This window comes from Natator depressus, chromosome 1 (genome assembly GCF_965152275.1).
Source record: "Natator depressus isolate rNatDep1 chromosome 1, rNatDep2.hap1, whole genome shotgun sequence".
NCBI classification, from domain to species: Eukaryota; Metazoa; Chordata; order Testudines; family Cheloniidae; genus Natator; species Natator depressus.
The window spans coordinates 246,626,862-246,645,466 of record NC_134234.1 but is presented as its reverse complement, the minus strand read 5'-3'; the positions used below and the strand labels follow the sequence as shown (position 1 = coordinate 246,645,466).

The 18,605-nt window shown below is 45.9% G+C and overlaps 1 protein-coding gene across 3 annotated transcripts in view; it reads left to right on the top strand.

Annotated features, from left to right (window-relative positions):
- The window catches only part of ATP6V0A4 (ATPase H+ transporting V0 subunit a4), a 49,138-nt gene that overhangs the window by 20,475 nt on the left and 10,058 nt on the right, over window positions 1–18,605 (top strand). For 2 of the 3 annotated variants that reach the window (XM_074940316.1, XM_074940325.1), the window contains exons 10-18: window positions 3,046–3,258; window positions 4,756–4,906; window positions 5,201–5,340; window positions 5,930–6,087; window positions 7,571–7,664; window positions 10,361–10,479; window positions 13,789–14,047; window positions 16,148–16,255; window positions 18,358–18,489. In XM_074940316.1, the coding sequence (XP_074796417.1) occupies window positions 3,046–3,258; window positions 4,756–4,906; window positions 5,201–5,340; window positions 5,930–6,087; window positions 7,571–7,664; window positions 10,361–10,479; window positions 13,789–14,047; window positions 16,148–16,255; window positions 18,358–18,489 (1,374 nt within the window). The remainder of the gene's footprint in view (window positions 1–3,045; window positions 3,259–4,755; window positions 4,907–5,200; window positions 5,341–5,929; window positions 6,088–7,570; window positions 7,665–10,360; window positions 10,480–13,788; window positions 14,048–16,147; window positions 16,256–18,357; window positions 18,490–18,605) is intronic. The other variant, XM_074940335.1, reaches the window with a different exon arrangement.

Below are 18,605 nucleotides of genomic sequence, written 5' to 3'. Positions count from 1 at the left end.
GCTCTGGCCATGTACAGTCAGTTGCAGGATTGGGGACCTGGTGACGAGGACAGGCTCCAGGAATAGCTAATCATGGAATCATAGAACTGTAGGGCTGGAAGGGACCTTGAGAAGTCACCTAGCCCAGCCACTTGCATTGAGGGAGGCCCAAGTAAATTTAGACCGGTCCTGACAGGTGTTTGTCCAACCCTTTTCTCAAAATCCTCCCATACTGGGGATTCCAGAACCTCCCTGGGAAGTCTTTTCCAGAACTTAACTACCCTTATAGTTAGAAAGTTTTTCCTAATATCTGACCTACATCTTCCTTGCTGCAGATTAAGCTCATTACTTATTTTTCTACCTTCGACAGACATGGAGAACAATTAATCCCAGTCCTCGTTGTAACAGCCCTTCCCATATTGGAAGACTGTTACCAGCTGCCCCCTCAGTCTTCTTTTCACAAGACTTAATGTGCCCAGGTTTTTAACCTTTCCTCATAGCTCAGGGTTTCTAAACTTTAGCATTTTTGTTGCTCTCCTGTGGATTCTCTCCAGTTTGTCCACATCTTTCCTGAAATATGCTGCCCCGAACTGGACACAATACTCCAGCTGAATCCTCACCAGTGCCGAGTAGCCGGGACAGTTACCGCCCATGTCTTGCATTCGACACTCCTGTTATTACAGCCAAGAATGACATTAGCCTTTTTTGCAACTGCATCATATTGTTGACTCATATTTAATTTGTGACCCCCAGATCCTTCTTCTGCAGTGCTACCACCTAGCCAGTCATTCCCCATTTTGTAGGTGTGGGTTTGATTTTTTTTTTTCCTTCCTAAGTGTAGTAAATTTGCACTTGGTCTTTTTTTAATTTCATCTGGTTGATTTCAGACCAGTTCTGCAACTTGTCAGCTGGGGCAGAGCCTTCTTTTTATGCACAGGGTGGTAGCTGTGCCATTTTCCATTAGACACAGGGAGAGCGACGCCGGAAAGGCCCCACACGTTACAGGTCATCCAAGACAATATAATAATAATACTCCTACAGCACGTTTTAGCGGTAGATCTCAAAGTGCTTCCGAAAGAAGGTGTCATTGTCCCTGTTTTACCAGTAGGGAAACTGAGGCAAAGAGAAGGGAACTGGCTTGCCCAACTTCTCCAGTCAGGCCCGTGGCAGAGCTGGAATAGAACTCAAGTCTTGTGCGTCCCAGTCTAGTGGTCTAACCACTAGGCAACACTGCTTCCCCTCAAGAGGTGCTGGTAACGTATTTGTACCACATTGCATCATCATGTATGTGCCACATATGTGACAGAAAAATGTTTGAGAGAGCTTTACATGTTTTTATTGGAACTATTTTGTTTTGTGCAATAGCTTTAGCAGAGGATGGGGATCTCAACTCTTGTATACAAACACCTACTTTACCACCTGGTCCAACTGTATAGGGATGAGAGGGCACCATAAAACCCTTTAAAAATACCTGAAATAGCTTTACTGTACCTAAAATGGCTGATCTCTCAGGCCCTTGGTGTAGTAACAAGTCCTGAACCACTCTGGAAAGCCAGGGATCTTCCTTTTCCAGTGGTATCCATCTCCTGTTTCTAACTTTGAAATCTCAACCCTTAAATCTGTGACAGCGGCAGAACTGAAAATTACCCATCTTGGGCCTCAGAGGTGTATAATTTTGTGGGGAAAATTCCACATTTGAGGGGAAAGAAGGAAAAGTTTCTTTAACAGATTCCTTTGGGGAAAAAAAACCAGTGGCAGTTGAATGAAGAGGCTCCGAGGCTTGTAGCAGTCGTCTAGTGAAGCTGGCTGAGCAGCTGAGTTGGCTAAAGGCACATGATAAATTGCAAAACCGTGTGATATATTAAAAATCCATGTGTTTGTGAGATAATTTATCCCACACGTGACCTTTGCTCTTAAAGGGCCTGATTGAACTCAGATTGCAGTCTGTGGAAAGACGCCCATTGGTTTGGATTGGGTGTTTAATCTATTTATTTGACTGGTTAGTTGGCACTGATAATGTCCTAAATAATCCATGAATTCTGCTGTCTTTGAATCACGCTGAGCTTTCCAAAACTCATTTGTCTGGATTGCTTTGACTTTTGTCACCCAGCCCCTATTTAGACACACATTAACCTGTAAGGCAGGAGGGTGGCATAGTAAGGATGTGGGGTAAGAACTAGGGGCCCAGTGCTGTGGCCCATGCTCCACTTTGTGAGTAGTGTGCGGAAGTCAGGATGGGGCCCTGAAAGAGTATGATAGTTAAAATAAAACGCTCCCGCCCATTTATAAAGACACAGATTTTCCTCCATTTGAAAATGAGACTGATGCATTGGGTGCTGAGCTTTGGCCTGTTATGTTGTGCAAACTTTCGGTAATACTGCTCAGTGCGACACAGTGGGCAGCCCTCATTCTCTGTCTTTGTTCCAAACCGTCCCAGCTAGCAGTTGGAGACGCAGACGTTTATTTGACATGATATCATCCCCTCTTTAAATGCTCATGTCAGACTGACCCCCTGATAGTCTCACTGCTGACTAGCCAGCTGGTCAGGATTTTGCTTTTAATTCTGCGTGCCTCAGCCAGCCAGACTCCTCTATCTGCTTGTTAGCTGTGGAGGCCTTCTTGAGAGAGACTGAACTAGGGCCTGATCCTACAATTGTTGCCCAGGAACTCCTGAAGGTGTCATCAGTGTTGAAGGTGCTCAATATCTGCAAGAAATATCTCAGCCCCTTTCAGGACCAAGCTCGCAATGAGCAGAGTTTTAAATTTCTGGTGTCAGGAAAATGTGCCTTACAGTATCAGCTACTGAGCCACTTCCCTGGAAAATTTCTTAACAGGAATGAAGCTGTGATAATTCTCCCCCGTTCCTCCCCCCCCCCAGTATTTCAGCTTTCCAGAGATTGGCAAATTGCGTCCATGTTCAGACATCTTTGAATGCCATTATCAGGTGTTTGGCTGACTCATACTAAACACCTGCAATCCTTCCTCAGGCTTCCCTGAAATGCAGCTGAAGGGCACCACACCAAATAAGTTCCCATTGCTTCACTATTGCTCCTGCTTTGCTTGCAGGTGATAACCCAAACGGAATCGCACCGCCAGCAGCTGCTGTGCGAGGCGGCTGCCAACTTGTGGACCTGGGGGATCAAGGTGAAGAAAATCAAAGCCATCTACCACATCCTGAATTGCTGTAACATTGACATCACCCAGCAGTGCGTCATCGCTGAGATCTGGTTCCCAGTGGCTGACTCCGGCAAGATAAAAAGGGCTCTCCAGCAGGGAATGGTGAGGGGCTAAGCAGCGCTTCCCAACCACTCTGTATCGGAGCCCCCTTCTTGCTTCGGAATGGACTCCCAGGACCCACCAGAGCTTCTTTTTCCTCTGCCAGTTTTTTTTGTCTGTCCCTCTCTTTTATCTCTCTCCTGTCCTTTTCCTTGTCTGTTCTTATTTTTGGCTCTCCCAGTTCTGGTGGCTCCTGTCCTCATTCCCTGTCAGAGAGATACTCGTGGTTCAGGCTGGGTGGGGACGTCCCTGGGTGCGTCTGGAGTTGGGCCACGTGTGCTGTCGTGGCTGAGCTGAGCTCTGCGTTGAGTTGCTCTGAGCACCCAGCAGCATTAGGCCCACTCAGAGAAAGGAGGAGAGGTGGGCGGCCCTCATGGACTGCCTGCTCCTTCACTTGCGGCTGTGGGAGCACGTTTGCCTCAGGGAAGTGAGTACGGTATAGGAATGCGCTGTTTTGCCCAACGCCACTGTCAAGGTTCCTTCCCCACTCTGAACTCTAGGGTACAGATGTGGGGACCTGCATGAAAACCTCCTAAGCTTACTTTTACCAGCTTAGGTTAAAACTTCCCCAAGGTACAAACTATTTTACTTTTTGCCCTTGGACTTTTGCTGCCACCACCAAACGTCTAACCGGGTTTATTTTATTAGGAAAGAGCCCGTTTGGAAACGTCTTTCCCCCCAAAATCCTCACCAAAACCTTGCACCCCCCCTTTCCTGGGGAAGATTTGATAAAAAATCCTCACCAATTTGCATAGGTGACCACAGACCCAAACCCTTGGATCTTAAGAACAATGAAAAAGCATTCAGTTTCTTAAAAGAAGAATTTTAATAGAAGAAAAAGTAAAAAGAATCACCTCTGTAAAATCAGGATGGTAAATACCTTACAGGGTAATTAGATTCAAAACAGAGAGAATCCCTCTAGGCAAAACCTTAAGTTACAAAAAGACACAAAAACAGGAATATCCATTCCATTCAGCACAGCTTATTTTCTCAAGCCATTTAAAGAAATCATAATTTAACGCGTACCTAGCTAGATTACTTACTAAGTTCTAAGACTCCATTCCTATTCTGTCCCCAGCAAAAGCATCTCACAGACAGACCCGGACCCTTTGTTTCTTCCCCCGTCCAGCTTTGAAAGTATCTTGTCTCCTCATTGGTCATTTTGGTCAGGTGCCAGCGAGGTTATCCTAGCTTCTTACCCCTTTACAGGTGAAAGGGTTTTTCCTCTGGCCAGGAGGGATTTTAAAGGTGTTTACCCTTCCCTTTATATTTATGACAGCCACTGTGCCCTGAGTCTGCTGGGGCTAGTCTGTCTATCCCGTCTCCTGAGGGGACCTGCTTCCAAGGTTGGGAGACCGTGGGCTAAAGGGGTGTATAATGCAGACCTGTTGGGCAGGGTTCACTAGCCAAATAATACTCCATGGGTGAGGTTTCTTGGCAAAACCACGTGATGTGACTAGTAAAAATGGGCTAACGTCCATCCTTGTCGCCTGTTTGCAGGAACGTAGCGGCTCTACCATCTCCCCTATCCTGACTGCAATACAGTCTAAGATGGCCCCACCCACCTTCAACAGAACCAACAAGTTCACTGCAGGTTTTCAGAACATTGTGGATGCTTATGGTGTGGGGAGCTACAGGGAGATGAATCCAGGTAAAAAGACACGTGCTTTGCTGCAGCCTGAAGGTGAGATCCTGCCAAGGGCGTGGGTCAAAGGGGAAGGCCTCCGGTCTCTGACCACACTTTGTGATCCAAAACCACATAAGTCACAGCTGAACCAAATTCTCTGCTGGTGCAAATTAGTTCAGCTCCATTGACTACAGTGAAACTGACCCCTTTACACGTGGCATAGAGTCTGGCCTTCTGACCCTAGTGGTTGATTTAAAAAGCTGATTCTTGTTGAGGCCCTTCAGTGAAACTGAGCTCCTGTCTGTCTCCTTCCATCAGCTCCATACACTATCATTACCTTCCCCTTCTTGTTCGCGGTGATGTTTGGAGATTGTGGCCACGGGGCTGTTATGCTGGGCTTTGCCCTCTGGATGGTCGCTAACGAGAAGACACTTTTGGCCCAGAAAAGCAATAACGAGGTGAGTTTCCTAGGGCTGAATGCATCCTGTCAGCCTTGCAATGGGTTCCAAAACCCTTACTCAATACTGAAGACATCTAAACCCCAAAATGTTAAATGAATTTTCTTCTGTAAAACTCAGAGGACCTAAGAGGCCTTGCTGTTTGGCAAGTAGTTCCTCTGCCTAATAATAACACAAAGGGCCAGATCGCCCCAAACACGCTCTAACTTTGCACCTGCAGTTTCATGCACCCGCGTATATGTCTGTACAAAACTGCAGCTGGCATTTGTATGTACAAATTGGGGCTCAGTTTTCAGAAGTCGGATACTAAAGTCAGGCTCTTAAATCCACCTTTAGGGGTCTAAGTAATTGGCCTGATTTTCAAAAATGTTGAGCAACCAGCAGCTCCCATTAAAATGGCAGGGTGTTCAGCACGTCTGAAATTAGGCCATTTCTGTAGGAACATCTTATCCAAGCATGAACATCTGGAAATACGGGGAGTGAGTGAATGACACTCTAAAAGAATTCCTCTCTCGAGGCATGCTGCACAGTGCGAGCATTGCTGTGTTGTGTGATGGTTGCTTACTCTCCCTGAATTCTTCCCTTGCAGATTTGGAACACCTTCTTTGGTGGGCGCTACCTGATCCTGCTCATGGGCATATTCTCTATTTATACTGGCTTTATCTACAATGACTGCTTCTCCAAATCTTTCAACATCTTTGGTTCTTCCTGGCATACCCGCCCCATGTTTAGAAACAACACGTGGAAGTAAGTGGTAAATGATGTAAAAACAAAAAGCAAGATGACATGTAATGGAACAATATTTTGTTCCATGGGGATTAAAAGAAAGACCTGCTGAGGATGCATGTGGGGCTGGGCTGAATCCCTGGGGTGAATTCATGTGTGAATGGACCAAGCTGTATGACTGAATTCACGTTTAGACAAATCTCATCTCAAAATCAAGGTGTATTTTAACAGATACTTAAAATAGCTGCTGACTTGGGGAGGGGCCATCATAAGCATAGTGGACTCCATCACCCCGGCACATGGGAGTATGACCTGGCTTTCCTGTTCCTCACCTCTCTCTCTCACTCCACTTGCCTCCCACTCACCTTTCCCAGCCCCCTTTTACTCCTGGAGCCTGCCCTGCCCACTTCTTCTCCTCCCCTGTCTGTACACAGCCCCATATCACTATAACAGGTTTAAAAAAAGAACTAGATAAATTCATGGAGGATAGGTCCATCCATGGCTATTAGCCAGGATGGGCAGGGATGGTGTCCCTAGCCTATGTGTGCCAGAAGCTGGAATGGGCGACAAGGAATGGATCACTTGATTACCTGTTCTGTTCATTCCCTATGAGGCACCTGGCATTGGCCACTGTCAGAAGACAGGATACTGGGCTAGGTGGACTTTTGGTCTGACACAGTATGGCCGTTCTTATATTCACGATCCAGCTTCGTTGTCGGTATCCAAGAGATTCCAAGGCCCAATAAATTCCTGGACTGAGATTCTTTGATGTACCAAAACTCTCATGCTCCGGGAGCTTGGGAAGCTTCTGGCATAATTTAAACAGTGTTGGGGGCCTGTCTAAATTATGGCAGCCTCCCCTGGGCTGCCCTATGGGCCGCAGTACTGCCTGGAACCTCTGCAGAACTGTGTGCTAAGGCCCAGTCCCACCTCCAGTCCTGCCACCGACATGGTCCTTATGATGCTAGCAAGGGGGGTCTTGGAAGGCAGCTTTATGGCAGTTTTCCTCAGTTCCTGTTCTGGGGAACCCCCACTCCTGTCCAGCTTACAGGGCTTTTTGAGCCCTTTACATTGCTCCCTCCAGCCCTTTTACCAGGTGTGAAGGGACTGGAATGAGGGTGAGGATCTAGCCCCTAGTATCCACACAGCAGGGAGAAGTGGATTTGTGACATTCCTTCAGATTTTTCAATGACAATGTGAACAATCAAAATGCTAGAGAGCAATTGCCTAGACATTCCGGAATTATTCGGATGCTACCTTGATGTGTTTCCTCCCAGACTCATTGTAGCTGGAATAGGAGTGTCAGGCCTTGTATATCCAACATAGACACGTATGTGTGTACACACACACACACACACATATATGTATAGCATATGCACACGCACAATGCCACTGTAGGCCTTGGGTATATGACATTTTTAATTTTGTAGTACTTAGCACTCTTGATAGAGAAAAACCTCAGGTTGAGGCAGTAAGAAACTGCCCCTTCTCTTTTCTTTTGTAGTCCACATGTTCTTGAAGAAAATCAACTATTGCAGTTGGATCCAGCGATCCCTGGAGTCTACTCAGGAAATCCATATCCATTTGGAATTGATCCGGTAATAAAGTTCAGTTGGTCCAAGATCTTTAGTTATATTCCTTCCTCACGTCTCCAGATCTAGTACATCAGCAGCTTGTGTATAGCCTTCAAATATGCAAGCAGTCCCTCCCGAAGCCACATTGGCCACTTCCTGCTCTTTGCAAGTCCATTACACCTTAGTTATGGAGTCTTTTAGGATGCTCATCTTCAGCCATCAAGATTTTAGTACAATATTCCTTCCCCTCATGCCATGACCAATAGACAGAGGCTGTGTGGTCTGCAGGCTTGTGCACAGATTTGGGACTTGGGAAATTCTGAGTCTAATCCTTGCTCTGCCTGTGAGTCAGTGGATTTAATTTACCCAACTGCATAAGGATAATGATAACGTGTACCTATGTATCTCATCATTTTGATTTGAGGATTAACTCCTTAATGTGTGTACAGTGATTTAAAGCACTAAATAAATGTAAGGATTATTAATGTCTCCAAATTTGAGTTATTGACATCTAATACCCCATCATTGCAATTTTGTGTGAACCCTTTTCCTTCATGCTGGGTATGAAATTCAGTTAGCACCAAGTGGTCACTAGCACCAACCTCCCTACTTCCCTTTCATTCTCATCCAGCATGCCCCTGTTTGTAAAAGAGCTAGATGGGATTTCATTGTCAAAAAACAAGGCAAAGAAACTCATAGCAGCACAGTAACATGTTAATGTCCTGGGCCCAGACCTGGCAGTGTAGCTGAGAAGCATTCACTGCAATTCAAGAAGTGGCCTTAAAGTGGGTTTAAGCCAGCTGTATGTTCCCTCCCCCACTCCTGGGACCATCTGTGTCCACTCGCTGGTGTAAATTAGAACAGCCGTACGCTTTTATTTACTCTGGCTGCTAATTCTCCCAGTGGGCTATTCTGGCATCCAAGGATGTGGTGGGAGGAGGGTAAAAGTGAACCATGGGCATATGCCACCGGCTGTGCATAGAAGACATTACAGTGACTCTATGTACGCCATCTGAGGATTCCCCGGCACTCTGGTAATCCACCGGTGGTTGGGTCAGCTAGCTTTAGGGCAGGACATGGGCTTTGCTGCATAATTATTATTAGTTAATTGGATTTTATTGAAACAAAGCAATTATCCCAGCTGTGTCATTTAACTGGAATGTAGATGTGCGGCATACAGCAACATGAAAGCGGACAAGAATAACTGTGATGAGCCCAGCAAGCCACTAGATGGCAGCTTTTCTCTCCAGTACTGCACAGGTTTAGCTGAAAGTTCTAACAGGAATCCTAACAATGAAGCAGGCTGTAAGAAAATGGACAGTGCCGCACATTTCTTGGTGTGTTTGCAGGGTTGTTGTAGCCGCGTCAGTCCCAGGATAGGAGAGAGACAAGGTGGGTGAGGTGATATCTTTTATTGGACCAAATTCTGTTGGTGAGCTTGGAAGTTTCTCTCACCTCAGCAACAGAAGCTGGTCCAATAAAAGATATCACCTCACCCGCCTTGTCTCTCTGCTTTTTTAATATGACCATTTCTATGGGATTTAACCAGTTCACTCATTATAAAGGCCTGGCTTGTTTCTTTTGTGGAGAATACTTTTGTGCGGGTTTAGTAGGATGGTATGATGCCTTTATACCTTGAAGAGAAATCGTCACCCTAGACTGAGATCTGACTATTTTGGGGTCGCCTTCAAAATGATAGTATATCCTACTCTAAAGTGTGTGTAGAAGCTAGTATGTTACTAGCTAAATAAATAAATAACTAGTATGTTACTTTCCCGTCCAGCCTCCCTTCCCCCCCAACCCCGCTCCCCGGCTCCTTTTTATACTGTATCTCACAAGTATTGCCTGAAGAGGAAAGTAGGTATCTACTCAACATCCTCCACAGTGGAAAATGAGGCAAATAAACTATTTGAATTACATGCAAGGTACTTTTCATCCTTAATTTCTCCCTCAGCTTCAGGTAGTCCAGTGAACCCTCTGATTCTCTTACAGGCTTTCCTGCCTTCGGATCTGTTTCAATGGTTTCCGTAACCATAATGGTTCAGCTGCTCCTTTAAGTGGTGACCAGAGCTGTGTCTCAGTTTCATGCATGAGAATAGTCTTTCTTGAGTTGAAATGAGCATGTGTTCTACAGGTCACTGTTTCCTCCAGCGAACATGAAGACCTTTTTTATAGTGGATGAAGGCAGGAAGGATATTCACATTGTTATCCACCTCTGCTGTGGAGAGAAACACCACAGTCCAGTGGTGCTGGAACAATTTTTATAATGAGGGTGCTGAGGGTGGAAACTATGTATTTGCGTTGTTATTACTACTTCAAGCCAGGGGGTGCGGCAGCACCCGTAGTTCAGCATCTATGGCACAGTCTAGTGGCTAGTGCCTGACGCTGGAGAGATCGGGGTTGTATTAACAGCTCTTCCACTGGCCTGCCATGTGCATGATCTTAGGTCACTTCAGCACTCCGGGCCTCAGTTTCCTCATCTGTTTAAAAACAGGATAATAATTATCTTGGAAATCTTTGGGTGAAAAGCTTTATATAAATCCAGTGTATTATGAGTCAGCCTTAGATTTCAGTCATTTGGGACCATTCGAAGTAGAGCTAGCAAAAGGAGTTTGATGGCATTTGAAATTAATGGTCTAATGATTTTTCACCTGTCGTCATCAAAAGCATTCCCCCAAATCCTGCTGTTTTCATCCATTTCTCCCTTCGCTTTTCTGAAGATCTGGAACATCGCTGCAAACAAGCTGACGTTCTTAAACTCCTACAAAATGAAGATGTCTGTCGTCATGGGGATTATGCAGATGGTCTTTGGGGTCACACTCAGTCTTTTCAACCACATGTAAGTGTAACGGTTTCGCGCATGCCTTTTAAAGGCTGCTCTGGGTTACTGGGCTAGAGGCGTGGACTCTAGGCCTGTTGCTGCTGCTCATGAATAGCTTCGCGGCTTTAACTCCTTTTCTGAAGCCTGGGCACCGCACCCTCGTCTGGTACAGTGGAAAATCCTGATAAGGATCAAGTGTTGGCCAGAATATTTTATCCTTATCAGCAAGTGATTCTTATGTACTTATGTTTTACGTATTTTCCACGGCCTTAGCTTCCACTGAAGGAGATTTGCATTCCTGGCCTTCAGCCTTGCAGAAAATTCTCCCCAGCCCAACATTCCCTGTACCGTTCACTTTTCTACCACAGCTATCGCTGAGTCAGGGGTCCCAGTAACCGCACACTTGTCCCTCAGCCTACTTGCAACATGTTTTAGTGCGGATGGGACCTAGCGATGTCCTTGTAGGTAGGTGAAAGCCTTGGACTGTTGTTTGTATCAAAGCCTCTACTTAGTGTAGACAGGGCTTGAGAGAAAATAAGGCCCAGAAGCCTGTAGGAAAACAGGTTGGAAGTAAGGTACGTCTGCACTTGACAGCTGAGTCAGAGGACCCATTTACAACATGGTTACAGTTTGCAGTGCCAATGGGACCTTAGCTGGTGCTCATATATCATGACGAGCACAGTATGGGCTTGGCTACACGTACGTTTTATAGCGCTCTAACTTGCTGGCTCAGGGGTGTGAAAAATCACCCCCCCCTCCGAGCGCAGCAAGTCAGAGCGCTTTAAAGCGCTAGTATAAACAGGCTCCGAGCGCTGGGAGCTAATCCCCTTGTGGAGGTGGGTTACCAGGAGCGCTGGGAGAGCTCTCTCCCAGCGTTCGTGCACAACCACACTCGCACTTCAAAATGCTGCCGCGGGAGCGCTCCCGCGACAGCGCTCTGAAGTTTCCAGTGTAGCCATGCCCTATGAAAACCTAGCTAGGTGAGGAGATAGACCTGTGATGGGACACAGTTCTACCGCTCATAAGATAGGGTAGTAGCCACAGGAGGGCTGTGCATAGGGTGACCATAGGTCCCGTTTTGGCTGGGACAGTCCTCTTTTTAAGCTCTGTCCTGGCTGTCCCGACTTTTTTGACAAAAATGGGCATTTGTCCCGTTTGCTGTTCCCAGCTGATCAGGTGGCAAGAGCAAATGAACGAATGCCCAGTTTAGCAAAAAGCTCGGGTGCACCCCCCCAGGGGGGTGCAGAGGAACGTTGTGGGGGGGGCCAGCGATGCGAGGTGCTGGGCAGCAGGGCTTATGGGGTCAGCCCCAGCAGGCACGGGGCTCGGGTGCTCAACCCCAGCCGCAGGAGGCATGGGGTAGGGAGTTCTGGTGGGGGGGGTCAGCCTCAGCCCATAGTGATGCGGTGCTCGGGGGGGGGTCAGCTGCAGCATGGGGCTCAGGTGCTCAGCCCCAGCCGCAGGTGACATGGGGCTCAGGGGGGTGGGGGTCAGCCCCAGTCATGGGCAGCACGGGGCACGGAACTTGGGGGTACAGCCCCAGCCCTGGGCGGCGCGGAGCTCGGGGAGTGAGCCCCAGCATTGGGTGGCATGGGGCACGGAGATCAGGGGAGGGGAGGTCAGCAATGGGTAGCAGGGGTGTGGTCAGTTCTGGCGAGACCTATGGGCAGGGGGAAGGGCGGCTCGGTCGAGCCCCATGGGCATGGGGGAGGGCAGCTCAAGCGAGCCCTGTGCCATCCTGTTTTTACTTTAGGAAATATGGTCACCCTAACCATGCAGAAACCCTGCTGACCGTGCTGGTGCCCCACACCTGCACTTCACCCACATCAAGGCTGATTCTTCGGTTTACTGCAGGTGAAGCGAATTTTCCCTCTAATGCAGATGGGCAAGCCCTGTGTGTTGATGCACATCACCGCTCCAATTCATTGCTGAAACCGAACCAAGAGCAATAGGTCACCAGTTTTCACAATCTCTTCTTGATTAGGGTTGTGGCTTTTCTGCTGAGTGATCTGTGTGTGTGTATGTGTTCTTGATTTCACAAACTATTTTCAGAGATACAGAAGTGCAGTTAATTTTATATGTAGAATCTATAGCTTTTTTGGCTAAAATCTCTCTCTCTGGGCCTGATCCAGAGCCCACTATAGTTAATGGAAGTTTTTCCATTGACTTCAGTGGGCTTTGGATCAGGCCTTATATGTACAATACATCCACAAAACCCAGACTCTGTTCTGGGATCTCATGGAGGTTGTGTAGTGGATGAGGCTGCCTATAGGACCCTCGTTTGCTGAAAAGTCGGAAGGTACATAGTGAATGAAGCAGGGAACTGCAGGAAGAGGAAGGCTGGTCTCATAGTTAAGGCAGCTGAACGCTCCCCTGGAGAACTGGATTCTATCCCTGCCTCTGCCATAGAGTTCCAGTGTGATGCCGGGCAAGTCCCTTAAACCAAACTTTTCCCAGGTGGCCCCTAACTGTGTATTCCTCATTTTCAGAGCGCCCAACTTGAGACCCTGGGTCTGATCTACAGAAGTGCTTAGCCCTCACAACTGTAACTGCAGTTAATGGGAGCTGTGCTTTGAACACAGTGTTATATAAAGCTAAGCACTGTGAAAAGTCAGGCCCTGTATGCCTCAAATTGGGGACCCAAAATTACTGGGCACTTTTGACTTTAATCTGTATGCCTCAGTTCCCCATCTGTAAAATGGGGCTAAAAACCTCTCGCCTCAGAGGGGTGCTGTGAAGATAAATTCACCAGTGCTTGTTAGGAACTAACGTAATGTGATGAGAGCACCACAGAAAAGCCCATAAGGAAATTAATAATTCTGCATTCAGTGCAGGGTGTGGATGGTATGCAATAAATAAGGCCTGGGGTCACACAGGGAGGAGAAAACAAAACATTGAATAACTGCTCATTCAGCGAGCACCATCCCTCCTGTGCACTGACTGCGGCAGGAATCCTATAGAAAAGTCGTATGTGATCATGTAACTAAAGACTGTATCATGCACACACACAAGGGGGGTGTGAATTAGGGCTGCACGGGCAATCTTAATTCTGGCATTTCCTAATATTTGCTACTTTAACATTCTTTTAATGTACTTTTTAATGTAATAATCTATACAGATGCTCAGATACCATAGTGATAGGCAAAGTGTAAGACCTGAATAGAATATCTGTAAAATAATATTTATATCTTAATAGTACCTTTAATCCCTAAATTTGCCCAAGTCACACATTTCTCCCTTGTCCATCCATAGCTGTACAATTCTAGTTTCATTTTTCGGAGACTACATTATGTGCTCCACAGCCCTAACCCAGTGACCTTGTCCCAGGTGTGCCGCACCAATCCCTTTGGTGGGGTTCTGTCTTTCCAGCTACTTCAAGAAAACCATAAACATCGTCCTGCAGTTCATTCCAGAGATGATCTTTATCCTCTGCCTGTTTGGTTACCTGGTCTTCATGATTATTTTCAAATGGTGCCGCTTCGACGTCCATGTATCCCAGAAAGCACCGAGCATTCTCATCCACTTCATCAACATGTTTCTGTTTAATTACAACGATCCTACAAACGGTCCCTTATATCCACACCAGGTAATGACTCGAGTATTTTTACACCTAGTTTTACCCCAAGTTTAGAGAGCCATTTCAGCCCAGCTTCATTAACTGGTGTGTGTGGGCCCCAAGCTATGTTAGTTTGAAAATTAGACAAGCACTGGTATAATAAGCAGTTTAGACTGGTCCTACCTTTCAAACAGTTCAAGTCTGTTGAGAAAATTTCTATGGGACAAACATACAGCTATGGGTAGCATAAAATCCCTCCTTGACCTGTAAGGGGTTAAGAAGCTCAAATAATCTGGTTGGAACCTGACCAAAAGGACCAATAAGGGAAGAAGATACTTTCAAATCTGTGCGGGGGAGGTTTTGTTTGTTCTCTCTCAGACAGAGAGGGACCAGGGCAAGAAAAAAAAATCTCCTAAAACCCTACCTGAAATAAGCATCTAAGATTACAAAAATTGTAAGTAATAGCAAGGAAATGCATTAGATTATCTGTTGCTTTAGCTTGTGAATTTTCCCTGTGCTAAGAGGGAGGTTTATTCCTGTTTTTGTAACTTTGAAGTTGAGCCTAGAGGGGAATCCTCTGTGTTTTTAAATCTTTTTATTACCCTGTAAAATTACCTTCCATCCTGATTTTACAGCGGTGCTCCTTTTTTCTTTATTATAAAGTTCTTCTTTTAAGAACCTGATTGAATTTAGTGCCCTAAAGAAAGGGTCTGGTCTGTACTTTTATTAAAGGCAATTGGTTGGTATATTATTCTCAAGCCTCCCCAGGAAAGGGGGTGAAGGGGCTTGGGGGATATTTTGGGGAAATAGGAACTCCAAGTGGTCCTTTTCCTGAATCTTTGTCTAAATCACATGGTGGTGGCAGCAATCCCGTCCAAGGACAAGGAAAGGATTTGTGCCTTGGGGAAGTTTTAACCTAAGCTGGTAGAAATAAGCTTAGGGGGTCTTTCATGCGGGTCCCCACATCTGTATCCCAAAGTTCAGAGAGGGGAGGAAACCCTGACAGGGTCAAATTCTGCCCTCCATCACACCTCCGTGTGTGGTGGGTTGTGTAGGGTGGAATTTGGTTCTAGTGAAAGCAGTATCTCCTCTTAATGTCTAACCCTGCTGTCTTTTTGTTCTGTGAGAGGCAAATCCTGTCTCCAGGCAGCGAAATCAACGTTGAGCCCCTGTGCGCCTCCCCAGTAACAACTGCCAGGTGCCAGGCTGGGGAGCGTTGTTTTCCTGGAATTCAGGTTGCTCCGGTAGTGAGGAAATGGGTCTAATTGCTGACCCCAGTGATGACGCGCCCAAAACTGGGAGAGTGACTGTGGAAGCAAAGCTGTGGTGCTCTATTGTCTCGTGGTGACTCCGTTTTCAGGGCTGCTCATAAATGTTTTGGCGAAACTATTTTTGACATAAAACCAGGTTTTTGACAAAGCAAAATTTTTTCCAGAAATGTCTGCTTTCCTCTAGAATTTCTGATTTTTCATCAGAAAAGCTGAAAACTCAACATTTTTGCCTGAAAACCGAAATGTATTTGTTTTCAGGAAATTTTTGATCAAAAATTATTTGGTTTGGAGGTTCTTTACTTTTAATGAAAAGTCAAAATCTTACACCAAAAGAAAACTGTTTTCCTACCAGCTCTGTCCATTTGGTCAGATAATACATGAGAAGATGTTTTTTCTAACTGTCAGCCCTGCAAATTCATGCTGGCTTCAGAAAGTCCAGCTGTGTTCTTTCTGGCTCGTACATACTTAATCTCTAATAAGAAAGGTTCTGCAGGACAAATTCTGCCCTTCGTCGCATCTGTGCAACCCTACAGCATTCTGAGGTCAGATTTCTGTCCTGCAGTTTGGACTCAGTTGCCAAGACTGTTGTTGATGCCTAAGATGGAATAGACTCGCTGTCCAATAGCTGTGTAGAGTCTGCAGTGTTAACAGGAATGCAAAGGAGAGTATATGCTTATTTTTGTCACCAAGCAAGCAGATGACACTCTGAAGGCACACAGGGAGCAGACTGGTTGAGTGAGAAGGGGCCATTTTTACTGAATCACTTTTCTGACCATAATTGCGCTTGCAAAGCTTTTTTAAAAAAAGCTTTTGTGACGTCCCTTTAACAGATTTTTTTTCCCCCCTTGGTCCCTTGTAGGAAGAAGTCCAGAGCTTTCTGGTCATATTTGCCCTGATAGCCGTTCCCTGGATGCTTCTATTTAAACCTTTCATCCTCCGAGCCAATCACCGGAAAGCTCAGCGTATGGTAAGGGCACAAGTCCGTTGCTGCAATCAGAAGTTGCAGACAGCTCTGTTTTCACTACATGGGGCCAGAGCTGAAGATTAGAGGTGGGATTTTCCAAAGCACTCAGCATAGGACCTAACTCTGCTTCCCTTGAAGTTAACGGGAGTTATTTACCAGCAATGTTCCCTCTAATTTTTGACAGGCCGTGTGCGCAAAAAAATTAATTCTGTGCAAACTGTTGTGTGCGTGGTGTTTTGCCGTGTGTGCGGGGTTTAGGATCTGTGTGTGCGTGCACACGCGCACGCAGCTTAGAGGGAACAGTGTTTACCAGTGACTTTGATTGGAGCAGAGTTAGGCCAACACTGAGTGTTTTTTAGAAACTATATCCTAGGTCAGAAGCAGTTAGAAAAAAGTAATTGTGAGGCCAGTGGTCTGGTGATTGCCTCAGTTCCCTGCTGTGCTCAGTTCACAATCACTGTTATGGCTGATTGCTTGCTCCATATAAACGGGGAGCAGGGCAGAAATGGTGCTCTCAGGGAATGTATACAGTACCTGGGGAAATGCCTGATTTAAAAGTGATTGACCACTTTTAAATAATGCTTTCCTCCTTAAATGATAGAACTCATCTGAGCAAGTTTTAAAGCCCCTGGTCCTACTCTGTTGCACATAACAGTCAAAGCTGCTTGTGAATTCTGTTCTTTATCACATTTGTTTCTAATTTACTTTTCTTGGTAGTTAGATGTAGTGACTGGAGTATCTTTTATATGGCACAGATGTTTTCATTTAAAAAGAGATCAGCTAGTTATGCTAAGTGACCTTTTCCAGTCCAGTAGCTCATAACCTATCATTTGTCCTGTAACTTCTTACTGTGTAACTCTTCTGGGATTTTCAGGCAAGTTTTACATTGTTGACTCCAGCTTCTGCTTTACGCCAATAACATTTGATATCTTTCCTCCTCTTTCCCTCTTTCCCCCCTATTCCAACCAATGATCTTCATATGTCAGCTGTCTGATCAGATCTTAGATTTGCTCAGTGGTTTGAGCATTGGCCTGCTAAACCCAGGGTTGTGAGTTCAATTCTTGAGGGGGCCATTTAGGGATCCGGGGCAAAAATTGGGGATTGGCCCTGCTTTGAGCAGGGCATTGGACTAGATGACCTCCTGAGGTCCCTTCCAACCCTGATATTCTATTCTATGATTTGGCCAGATTCATACAGCTCCAACAAAAGGCGCTCTTTGTATGATATTCAAGACAACTCTAAGATAAGCGGGTATCACAGAGATTACTGGTGCAACGGAACAAAACACATTATTATGAGACCTTTTCTACAAAACATGTTGGAAGCATTAAAGAATGCCAGGATCCGGCCTAAAAAGCTGCTATATCCGTACTAGAATGAGACTTTTATTGTGCCCTATATTATGTTGGCTATAGGATTCTTCACATACTCGTTCATGGTCTTTGGAGGCATGGATCAAGTCATCCTGTGTGTATTATAATGCTGTGCACTTTGATGATGCTCCACAAATACTGATTATGGAGAGAGGGTGGATAGTCTTGAGATTTTGTCACCGGATATAGGTCAGGAGATCTGGATTCTGTTCCCAGATCTCTCTCTCAGACTTACTGTGTGACCCTGAGCAAATCACTCAGTCTCTGTGAGGCTGATTCTCTCCTCTGGCTTTTAAGAGCGTGACTCCATTGGTTACAACTATTCTCGATTTGCATCGGTGTGATTGCAAGGAGCAAATCAGGCTTTCAGTGCCACAGTGTCCTCATCTGCCCAGTGCAGATGGTATCCCCCTGCCTCACAGAGGGGTTGCGAGGCTGAAGGTAGTGCATGTAAATTATGTTGCAATCCTTGGCTGGAAGATGTTCTAGAAATTAAAGAATTTATTTATTCCTAGTGACGGAGGCAGCAATTCACTCTTTCTCTAGGCTAATAAATGTCTGACTGTCGCTGAAATCACCAGTATGTCACACATAGTCTGTGCTACAACTATATAGGGGAGTTATGTACCACATACGTATAGGTATAGTTACATAGTGCATCTATGGACCTGTAGGACCACTGAGGCAATTTGAATAATACAAACCTCGCCTCTCTCTTTTCCTTTTTGAAAGCTCCAGACACCAGCCATGTCAGAAAACCCTGCTGGTGACATTGAAGTGGAGATCATTGACTCCAATCACGCCAAGAAAGCTGGTCAGGAAGACCGTAGTGGTGGCCATGTGGGACATGACCATGATGAAGAGGTAGGGAAATCAGAACACAGGACAGGGGGAGGAGCAGCCCTCATGAATCCTACCTGCAAGTAGGTCAGACTGGAATGTGGATGATCTTCTGCAAGGCCAAACTTATGTCTTGGAAT